General features: G+C 33.8%; 1 protein-coding gene across 1 annotated transcript; it reads left to right on the top strand.

Annotated features, from left to right (window-relative positions):
- The first annotated feature begins 4,536 nt into the window (after positions 1-4,536).
- Positions 4,537-8,481, top strand: LOC134686694 (frizzled-4-like). Its single transcript, XM_063546376.1, has one exon. The coding sequence runs from the start codon at positions 5,499-5,501 to the stop codon at positions 7,248-7,250; it is 1,752 nt and encodes a 583-aa protein (XP_063402446.1). The 5' UTR covers positions 4,537-5,498; the 3' UTR covers positions 7,251-8,481.
- The last annotated feature ends 4,194 nt before the right edge of the window (positions 8,482-12,675 follow it).

The following is a 12,675-nucleotide window of genomic DNA, read 5'->3' as shown; positions in this document are numbered from 1 at the left end:
CGTATTTAAACATCTAAAAAATATAGTAATTTGATGATAAGAAATTTGAGTAATAAATGTTTACTAAGGTTAAGTAATAGAACGTGGCTGCGTACTTACACATCCTTGCCAACTGTAATCAAAACTAATATAATTCAAAAATTCCTGAAAAGTGTAAGGGTCCAGTACGGAAGCCGTAGTAACTGGCCACAAGTGATGACAGGAAATTAGTGATGGTAGGAAAAATGAGTGACTCTTCTATGTTTTTTCATTAATGCCCTCTGGGGAAACTGTCCTCAGCTTTCTTATCCAAAAACTTTCCCGGGCAAGTCTGTCGGCCTTTGACCAATCCTCGTTGTGATCTATGATAGTGATGGTAAGTTTTTTAAGATCAGCTTGGGCGTGCCCATGTGATCTTAAATGACGATTTACGGGTGGGTCGGGCTTGCATGTGTAGTCGCTACGATGACCATTCATGCGTTTGTTGAATGGCTGTTCTGTCTCGCCAACATACTGCATGCCACATCGACACTGAAGAATGTATACAACATTCTGGGTTTTGCAAGTTACATTACAAAATATTGTGTACACAGACCCAGTGGAGTGGCAAGTAAATGTTTGAGTATTCACTATTTGTTGGCAAGTCAGACATCGTTTGTTACCACACGACTTGCACCATCCTGTAGCTGAGCAGCTTTTATTCGAGGATACGGCAGCTTTTACAAATAAGTCTTTTAGACTTGCTGGTCTCCGAAAAGCTAAGACAGGAGGATCGGGAAAAATTTTGGATAATTTTGGGTGATTGGCAATACTTTGCCAATTGGCACGGATCAAACGTGAAAGGTTTGAAAAAGCGGGATTGTATGTTAACACAAATGGAACAATTTTGCTGCGCCTCTTCTTTCTGTACTGTAACAGGTCTTTGCGGCTGTTATTGTTAGCACGCGCAAACCCCTTATATATGTCCCATTTCTTATAACCTCGTTTGATTAGAAATTCGCGAAGTTCCTGTAACCGCTGAGTGACAGCCTCATCAGAGGAGCAAATCCGAATCCGCTTTATTCTGAGAGCTTGACTGTACGGGATACTTTTTGTACAGTGCTTGGGGTGACAGCTTTGGGGAGAAAGGTACTGATGTTTATCTGTAGGTTTACAGTACAGCTCATATATATATATATATATATATATATATATATAACTCGTCTAAACATCAACCCAACAATGTTAGATCTGTAAATTTGCTTTCGCAAATTTTTTGTTCTTCCCTCGCCGGGATTCGAACCCATGCTACTGTGATATCGTGACACCAAATCGCCTGCACTGTAGCCGTCCCGCTAGATATATATATAATATATATATACGAATATATGAAAACTGTTGTTTCTTATTTGTGTTTGTTACTATGTATAGTACTGTATTATTTATTATATTTGTAAAAGAATAATATTATAATGATATTATATTATGCTCCTCGTGAGCCCATTTTATGGTAATAAAGCATCTTCTTCTATATAAAAAAAAAACCAAACGCACAGCAATACGCACAGCAAAACTCAGTTTAAAAGAAGTCAAAGTCCGATGTCAGAATAGGTAACAAAAAAAAATTAACAAAAGGACAATGACACATAAATTAACTAATGACTATACTAACAGTTGCTGACATGCCAGTTTCGAAAATACATGTACATTTAAATCAAAATAAACTTTTAGTTTTTTCTATGACATATACTGGAACAAGCAATAAAAGAAATCAAATAAGTTTCAATCGAAACAAAAAATAACAAGGTAACTGTTTCATTTCCCTTTTGAAACATTTTATTTGGTTCCAACAAATTTCGAATCTATACAGATTGAAAGTTTTATGAAAAAAGAGACCATATCCAAAATATATACACAAAAAAGATGAAACGGTTGGATAATAACTTGAGTTTATCAATTTCATGATACTTAGAATTTATTTGTTTTTCTAACTTGTCACCCAGCTTTCAAAGTTTGGGGATTAAGAATTATTTTTGCTTTGTAAGCTCAACTGACCGAAAGGCTAAGCGAGCTTTTTTTCATTTGAGTCATTACTTGTCATCCGTCGTCTGTCGTCGTTAACCTTTACAAAAAAAAATCCTCTGGAACTACTGGACCAAATTTAATCAAACTAGGCTAAAATACTCAGTGGGATATCTTTAGTTTTAAATAATATGTTCCGCCTTCTGAAACGGCCGGAATGTCTTATTATTGGAGATAGGGGAAACGATTTGTCTATTATATTTAAAACCGCTTGGAAAGGAGAAAATGTGACAGACAAAAGATGTTCAGAATGCTGTTATCTATCTATACCTGATGTATATTTACGTTAAATTGTCAGACGACTTTTTACAGCAGTTTTTGCCAAAAAAGAGGGGCGAAAGATACAAGAGGGACAGTCAAAATTATAGATCGAAAATAAACTGACAACGCCATGGCTAAAAAAGGAAAAGACAAACAGACAAATAATAGTACAGAAAGCACAACATAGAAAACTAAACACTAAGCAACTCGAACCTTTACAAAACCTTGAGGTGATCTCAGGTGCTCCGGAAGGGTAAGCAGATGCTGCTCCACATGTGGCACCCGTCGTGTTGCTCATGTTATAACAAACCCGGTAAATAGTGTAATTCGGTAGGTTGCGTTCGTGAAAAGGAATGGGAATGTCAATTTTATTTTGCCGATTATTATGAAAACCATAATAGACGGGAGGCCTGACAAAATAAAAATGTCTAGGTCCAACAACCAACTACCTGTCATTTTCGGGATATTTGAATAAAAAAAAATCCAGTGCATACCTCAATTATGTGTTTGAACATCCTACAAAACAGTTGACAGTGTATCTCCAAAACTGCAGGAGGAGATAACAGGACAAACCACGATCTATTTACGGCCATTAACACCTCCATTAATGATATATGCACATCCTACAAAATAATAAAGCAGTACCTTCAAAACTGTCTTCATTTGATATTTTTGTATATCTGATCTCCTGGGAGACATATTTTCGCGGTCTTTGGATCGTTATAAATCAGAACATTCTTCCGATCTGAATAAGTAACTAGATGTGTCCTTTAACTCGGCATGAATGTTTGTGCATGCATTTTTTTATGAACGCTTACCATGTCGATACATATATTCCTACATTGGTTAAGATTCATGCGATTCCCTTGTAATTTTTTCACAATGGCTACATCAGTTTACAACTGTTTCATTTTTAGGGAAATAGTCTGACGCTAACCTAGTTTTAAAAGGGCCATGCTCATTGTTGCTTGTTCAAAGAGGTCATTTCCTTCATCATTTCCTTAGCGCTGTTGCTATAAAAATAATCGCGATAGAAAAATATATTAATCATATTTGAAAGTGAAAGATGGAAGCGAATTTGCAACGAAAATATTTTAAAAGCATTGGAGATCTATAAAGAAGTCGTGTCTGGTATAGTACTGACCTAACCAAACAGAAGAAGGACAGAGAACCAGTCTAAGTACTGACCATGCATATCTGGCAGAAGACTATAGCATTGTGCAAACTGGCAAATCTCCAAGATTATCATATTAATGTAACACCAAAGTCCTGTCTACCTTTGAGAAGGAGTATCTCCATGCGAGCTTAACAGAAGTATTGTTTTCAAAGGGTCTATCCAACTTTTCCCACTTTGTCCACGACAGTCGAAGTTTAACAGTTTTTCACTTTATTTTCGAGTGGTCCGGCATTTTGTTGAACTTCTTGTATCAACGGTGAATTATTGCAACATCATTTAACGTTAGAAAACCAACGGTCTATCATTCAAGGCGACACGGAAAATACGTTCAAATATGCAGATTCTGCATGTAAGCGAAGAACATTTTTCTAGTAACCCATATCTGGTGTAGCAGGAAATTTTCAAACATATATATTCATAGTTATTTTTTTTAAACAGAATGAATTATTTATTTTACATTTTAAAGATATACGGTATAAACAATTTTGTTCAATATCAAAATTAATACTTGCTCTTATTTGAATTTGTTGCACAATATAAGATTGGATAATGTCCCTTATGCCAAGTAACATTTGTGATATTTATAAAGAACGATAACTCTGTCGGACCTGTCGCTGATTTAGCGTGATGAGTAACATTAGATATACAGAGTATCAGTTGATTGTCGTCACAAGCAACAGATGTTTGCTAGAAATCTATCTGATTTATTCAGATGAAAGTTTGTGGAATTAATTACATCTTTGTTAAACTTCTATTAAACCAGATGTCGTTACTGAATACTTCTCATCCTATTGTTCAAAACGCGACCGTCAGTGAAAACACCTTCTAAAGCACGGAACTGAAAAGGATGAGGTTTCTTTTCCATTCTTGTGCATCTTAATATGAATTGACCAAATACGTGAGATGTACCATATAAGTGGACATTCAGATGACAAACTGTTACAACAAAAAGTGTGTTTTCTTCTTCATTATGTTTATTCAGTTTATTGCGTCAGAAAAATAAGTTTTAAATGATATTACAACATATATAGAGTTTGTTCGTATCAGAACATTTTTCATGTTTTAGTTTTGATTTAATTAATATGACACAAGGATTATGTTGTTAACCGTTACACACCTGCAGCGAGACAAATGATGAATGTATGACAACGAGGGTGTCACACCGCAGTTATATTTATTCCTGTTAAGTGAAATGTTTTATATAAATTCATGACTCGGATGTGAAAACAAGGCAAAAACAACGACACAATATTCCAGGTAGATTTATGAAAAGGACACTAACGTATAGCAATTTTTGAACTGTCATGTAAATAATTAATACCTCGGCAGGAAATTTAGGGTAAGGTGTTTGTTTTTCGTTACATATAGTTTCAACTGACAGCTAGTTATTTATGTATAAACACGCACAACGTTGACTTTAGTTATTATAAAAGTCGTTTACAGTGAATAGAAAGTGGAAACCGTAACAAAAGGCTAGAATTGGTTTAACATAAGTAAATAACTCGACTGAAAAGAATCCATTATTGTTCACAAAAGAAGATTCAACTATTCATAAATCTCATGCCAATAATATTAATCCCCGGATAGTTGTTAATGATTGGCAGATTTGATTGATGGTTGAAATAGATCGTAAAGTACTGAAGCGGGGAGGAGTCGCCAATCATAACAAACCATCTGATTGGGTCGAGTTTGTGTGAAACCAAACACCAGTAGGGCATGATCGCTGGCATGCACTCTTTTCTAAGCTAAAACGATATTTTATCCACAGATTAAATAGAACAACGAAGGAAAGATAGACATTATTTCACATGGCATTCGTGAGAAGGAAAGATTTGTTGATAAGGTACATTATCTATGTCTAACTCGATTCTCTTGAGAGATGCAGGAATATTTACTTGATGCCAACAGCGGTGGGAGGAGAAGTCGTGTATATTATGTGGATTTAATTCGCATTTAAGTGATCAGTAAAATATTAAAGACTATTAATTGCAACTTATGTAATTTACCAGTTATAATTACTATGGAATTGACAACACGTGTAGTGTTGGCAAGCTTTATGTGTTTATTTCTGCCGAAAGGATTGTATATGTTTGGTACGGAAATAGTCCGAAAATGTGACCCTATCCGAATAGAAATGTGCAAAGGGTTAGGATATAACGTTACGGGTATGCCAAATCTTGTAGGACACGATTTACAACAAGATGCCGAGTTACAACTGCAGACATTTACCCCTCTGATACAATACGGGTGTTCTAAACAACTGAAGTTTTTCTTGTGTTCTGTTTACGTTCCAATGTGTACAGAGAAAGTCATGGACCCAATTGGACCGTGTAGACCAATGTGTACCAATGTTCAAAAACGTTGTAGGCCAGTTTTAAATGAATTTGGATTTCCGTGGCCAGCGGCATTGAATTGCTCAAAATTTCCACCTAAAAACGATCAAAATCATATGTGTATGGACGGTCCGGGGGAGGAAGATGACCCATTACCTCGTCGTCCTGGAAGACCGAAGCCTGGGTCAAATTCGAAGCCTGGCCAGCCTGGTGCTAATCCAATGTACCCAACTCAACTACCGTCCATTCCTATGGACTGGAATATAATCAGTAGCTTAAAATGTATGCATTATAGACACGCCGAAATGTACACGTACATAAACCGAACGGACAGATGTGCGCTGCAATGTGGATACCATGATGCATTCAGCAGCGAGGACAAATATTTCGCAGACATTTGGATGGCTATTTGGGCCGGATTATGTTTCGTATCAACTCTATTCACAGTGCTAACATTCATCATTGAAACACATCGATTTCGTTATCCAGAAAGACCCATAATTTTTCTATCCATGTGCTTTAACATTTTCAGCATTGCATTTATAGTAAGATTAATTGCAGGAAGAGAATCCATAGCATGTGATAAAGACCCAACAGTGACAAGTCCACAAAATGGATTAGGAATTTTAATTCAAGAAGGCTTAGAAAATACAGACTGTGCTATAGTATTTTTATTATTATACTTTTTCGGTACTGCCGCCTCGCTGTGGTGGGTGATTCTAACATTGACTTGGTTCCTGGCAGCAGGATTAAAGTGGGGTCACGAGGCCATCCAAATTCACAGTAGTTACTTTCATTTAGTGGCATGGGCCATTCCGGCCATTAAAACAATTGTTATATTAGTGATGCGTGATGTAGACGCTGATGAATTGACTGGGGTTTGTTATGTGGGGAATCAGAATACCCGAACTTTACTGGGCTTTGTTATTGCCCCTTTACTAGTCTACCTCTTCATTGGAATAACTTTCCTAGTCGCTGGTTTTGTAGCTTTATTTAGAATCCGAAAACAAGTGCGAAACGATGGAGTTAAAACAGATAAACTAGAAGTGCTAATGATCCGAATTGGAATCTTTTCCGTCTTATATACTGTTCCAGCAGCTTGTGTCATAGCGTGCTTATTTTATGAATACACAAGCAGGGATTCGTGGTATTCGAAATATTCCACAAATTTACCAAAGATTGAAATTTTTATGTTAAAAATATTTATGTCGCTTGTTGTGGGAATTACCAGTGGTATGTGGGTATGGTCTTCGAAAACAATTAATTCCTGGAGGAACTTCGTTGGGAAATTATGTATTAGTAAAAAACCTGAACGAAAACAGTACGAATATCATGTTCCTCAACATCATTACCAACAGATTCCAATTAAACAAAACAGGGCAATTCGGGTAGAAAAAAGCAAACGTTATATAAAGGCAGACAGTGAGACAATAGTCTAGGCATGGTTTGGTTTATATATATTACGTTATACGGCTGGGCTATTTGTTGTTTTCGTGATTTGTTGCATTATACGTTAAAAACATTTGTGAAATACTCGTATCAGCTTTATAAGTTGATGGATAACTCTCCAAGGGTAATATGTTTGTGTGTATTATTAAACTCTATTAACGAGAATTCTGTTAAATCAAAGCTTTTCTCTCATAATGTTGATTGTGTTCAAACTACCATCATTCATTGATAAATCTGCTGAAGTCTGTGGAATTAAAACCATGATATAAAACAGCGGGGTTTAAGCCATATGGATCTTTCAGAAAACAAAAACAGGAAGAGACTACCCGCAGATTTTCGTTAAAGATTTATGGGGGTATCTACTTTCATAGTTTCTGACAGTTATATTTTGCATCTAAGATATTGGCAACATGCTACATGGAACTCCATTAACTAGGTAAAAAAATCACTTTACGCTCCCCCAATAGATTTGAAAATCTCTTTCTACATCGCAGTGGTATGTATTTTAATGTGTATTGTAGAACTGCCTCAGTATTTAAGGGTCAAAGGTTTTTATTATCTGATTATAAACATGCATGCCAGATTTAAGTCGTTAAAATTGGAAAATTGTTAACACGTTTCAATTTTGAATAATTCTTCCCAGTTTTGTTCGAATTTTTCTACTTTATCAAGATTATTTGGAATGTGAAGTTGATAAAAATTTGACGTTTAGAAAGAATTAAGTTGTGAATTTAAGAATTTAGTTTTATAAAAACAAATTTTGGAGGAATGTTCGCGTGAACAATCTGTAATTTTTCAGTTCAATAGAGGCAGCATTTGAATAAAGGCACATTGTAAAGCAGTTGTTTATATAAAACAAAAATTACCTAGTTAACTGAGTGCAGAAATGTAGAATTGTTTTCATTTGGGAATTTAAGCTTGACTTCATTATTCTGAAAGATTGGGGCTAAGTAAAAACAGTGAATCGGAATATAATTTAGAAAATCTGGGTAGAAATAATTTTATTTTGGCTGTGCTGTGAACTACAGTAAAGTATATCAAAGGTTGATATTCCCAAGTAACTATAAATAATGATCTATTGTACAAAGAGTCGTTCAAGCAGAACATCTCATTATATTAGGTTATTTTTCATATGTTTGCATTGTTCAAGATCCCTTATTATTGTTCATTATTTTCATATCTTGTTATTTATGGTCAGAGATAAAAATGTCAGATTTAAAAGACTTTTGCCTTCTAGTTTTTCATGCATATACCCCCTTATCACCACCTCTAGATCGACCGAGCATGTGAAACCAACATATCCGATTTTGTTGACATATTATTATATATGGCTTAATAGAATATAATAGTCAGTTATTATGAACATTTAAATATATTCACTGGTGTCATGAAGGTGGAGTTAAATAGTTGTGTTACCTTACTAAATCCAATTTTACAAAGTTTCTTTCCCAATTCATAAATCTATGTCACTATAATGATAGCAGGGAAAATGTTTTGTTACCATTTTGAAAAGATAATTCTTTTCTTAATTCATAAAACTGTCGCGAAGGATTGTGACGAGATTTATCATACTTAATACCTTAATACTTCTTGCTACGTGTTCGCCTTATTTTCACCATGTTACTTAAACTTTTGTGACTTTCTAAACGCACTTAAACACTAGCTTTCCAAATAGTTTAAATGATGTTTAAGTATCCTGCCATACTGTTTATTGTTTATTCTCAACCCGAGATGAAATACACATAATTTGTAAATCTCTTTCGTTTTATGTAGGTCGAAACCATTCAAATCTTTCACATATTTAAAAGGAGCTTGTGTGCAACTTAGGAAGAATGTGAAAGATTTATCATGTTAAAGAAGTAAACATAGCCAAACGCAAATAGATATCTCTGTCGGTTTAACGAAAAATATCCAGTTTCTAATTTATGTGAAAGCACTGGGTTTGTAATGCAACATAGCAGCTGGTATTAGAAAATGTTGTTTTAAACAAAGAAAATTCCAATAATATTCTAAACACATTATTAGCAGTTTTCAATTGTTTAATGTAAATATTTTGTCAATAATTGATTTTTAATTAAGAATTGAAAGTCGTATGATTTTTTGAACCACTTTAGTTAGATTATGACTTTTTCAAGCTTCCAACAATTATGAAATGAAAATTCGGTCATTGAAACAGCAATATTTATATTTTTTTGCATGTACTTTTTTAGCCAGTTTATCCCATTCAACATTTCTCGGTCGTTCTATTTGACCTTCGCGTCGCCTAACATTACTTATTGTATACCAAAGCTGATAACTTTTACAATAACACTGGAACAAATTAAGAAAATGTTTTATCATGTGTATGCTTAACTTACAAAAAATCAACTCCTTCGTCATTCGCATAGAATAAAATGTGGATATGTACGGCCCACCTAAATGTCAGGGGCACACTGTAAAACTGCTATTGTTGTAGTAGTTTTTTGTTCGGTAAAAGTTATGTAACTTATTTTCAAACTTTATCGAAATTCCAGAGAAAACACAGATAATAGATAAAACATTAGGAAGAAAAATAAAATTCCCGCCAATTTTAAAGTAATAGAAAAACAATTTAGTAAAAATATAGCATTATAAAAAAAGACGGGTCATCCATTTTTGTAAGTTTACAAATGTTTGGTAATTATGATTGCTGTGAAAGTTCATCACTTTCCATAAGGCTCAGACGTGTCACGTTAATTGATAGAAAAATCTGGTTAAATCATCTAGAATATTTATAACACGGTAAAGTTTGCTCCGATAATTGACAGGTGAAATGCATTTCACCGTCTCAGTCGTTCATTTCATTTTTCCATCTGTCCGTTTCTGTATTTTCAGTATAATGTGTCAAGTTTGATTTGGGTTTTGTGGGTGCAATGCCATGTTACAAGAGCTACGTGTCGAAAGAAAAATAAGTTTTTTACTTGGAGGAAGATATGGTACACGTGAAAAATTCTTGTGTATTTTTTTTACACATTAACAATACCAAGCTAGGCATTCTATATCGAAAATTTTAATAGACCTATCTTGAAAGTCATTACTTGGTTTCAAACATTATAAACTGTTAATAATAATTTTATTAAACAATAATCATTAGGCTTAAGGATGTATACACCTAAATTAAACCCTCCGACCATTATATGTGCTTTGGCGAAGAAGTTCAGTCTCAATCCATTAATATCGCTTCAGGTTTATATTGTTTCTTTCGAGTATATATGTACATGTATATACAAATTATTGGTTAGAAAAAGTTTGCCTGTCCTTAGTTCAAATATTTTTTAAATTAAATCCATAGACGCTCTACTTTTTTACCCTCCGGGCCTATTGTTTCCAGCTAACCATATAAACCTATATTTTTTTGGAAAAGAGGGGGGAAGATTTTTATTTTCAATCTTTATAATTTTTATTATATTAAACATGTTAAATGATAATCATTCTTTCTTTTAAGTCATTTAGTACATACACGTGTATACTTGTCACAAATATAAATCATAAAAAGAAGTTTATTTCCAGAAGAAAAAAAATGGAAAAAAATTGAGTTCCTTTTCCTCATCTTAAAAAAAGTTTTAGATTTAAGAAAACCATTTGTTTACTTCCCTAGTTGTAGATTTGATGAATTAAGGAGCATCACTACATGTCCAGTACCCACATAGAACTAGGAGCATCACTACATGTCCAGTACCCACATAGAACTAGGAGCATCACTACATGTCCAGTACCCACATAGAACTAGGAGCATCACTACATGTCCAGTACCCACATAGAACTAGGAGCATCACTACATGTCCAGTACCCACATAGAACTAGGAGCATCACTACATGTCCAGTACCCACATAGAACCCTGAGAATCCTTTTTTAACCAATTATATACATAGGTACATAAAATGAAGATTCGCCTTTTAATATATCATTTTTCAGTCATTGACATTTCTGCAGGAACATCTATCTACTAAGCGGTTTACATATTTTATAAATGAAGATATAACACCATTTAGTATTACAATGCAATTTTGTATCGAACGAGAATATTCCCAAGTTGATCATTATATTAGAGGTTTATGACTTAATGGCAGACTGTTATATTTTATTAGCGTAAACAATAGAGTAATAATTTATTTGTATTGAACTTCACAGATCGACAGGTATCCATTGCATAAAGTTTGATTGATAGAGCATTGATGAGCACGTATTGTTAGTCTTTTTGTAAGTGCAGACATTAAGATGAAATTTTGATATAGTATCCTGAAGTACGCGTCAGATTTTATCATATACTTCTCGGGACACACCTGCATTTTTCTAAAATCGAGAAAAAAAAATATCTGTAAAATGCATGGTACTATCAATTACTCAACAACGGTGATTTCTGCACAACTTTATTAGAATTTTAAGCACTGACATTAAACGTACTTGTATTTTCTATGATTTTGTAAGCTTCGGCAGCTAGAGGAACTTTTAACAAAAATCTTGCAAAAAATAGTTTCTTAAAAGAAACAATTCTGCCTTCTTTCTAAACCTCTTATCAGTTAGTGAAACATTGAAAAAGGAATAACTTAAAACTCCCTTGTTTATAGATTTTTTATTGGGTGTTTTAATGTGGAAAGTCATACGAGACCTGGACTTCATTTTTTTTTTTAATTTACATTCTTCTATGGAATGATGGAGTAATTCACACGAGAACCAAATGAAACTATCGTTTGCATAAGGGAACTTATTCCATAGTCAAGCTAGGGTTTATATTCCTTCGACAATATTCAACTACTTTTCTCAAAAGTTTTGAGGAGACAGAAAAAGTTTCACAACTTTTTATTAAGACAATTCATGTGTACCTTAACAAAACTGGAGGGAAAAAAGTGAGATATAGATTTACCTCCCCTTTTTCTTATCACAAAAACAGTCTCTTGACCGGTTCTATTTCAAAAGAATAAGAATTTTATTAGTTTGAAATCCAAACAATAGGATTGTTACTAAAATACACAACAAAAACAAACAAACAGACAGTCATATTAAAATTAGAAAACGATAGTCATTAAACACTACAAACATGTAGCATTGAAAGAAAAACAAGAACATAGATTAATAGTATTAATTATAATACTAATTTATTAAGACAATTCACGTGTAACTTAACAAAACTGCAGGGGAAAAAAGTGAGACATAGATATACCTCCCCCTTTTTTCTTATCACAAAAACAGAGTCTCTTGATCGGTTCTACATGTATTTCAAAAAGAAGTTTCAAAATAAAGGTTCAAGAAAGTTCCTGTCTTAATACTTGTGTGACACGAAAAATTGTCTTTTAAATACTTTTTAATGCAATTAAAGTTTGCATGTTTGAGGACAATATATTTACAAGGACATGCGGAAGAATATTAATTCTAAATGCAATTATACATGCCATAAA

Source organism: Mytilus trossulus, chromosome 10 (genome assembly GCF_036588685.1).
Source record: "Mytilus trossulus isolate FHL-02 chromosome 10, PNRI_Mtr1.1.1.hap1, whole genome shotgun sequence".
NCBI lineage: Eukaryota > Metazoa > Mollusca > Bivalvia > Mytilida > Mytilidae > Mytilus > Mytilus trossulus.
This window is presented reverse-complemented; position numbering and strand designations above follow the sequence as displayed.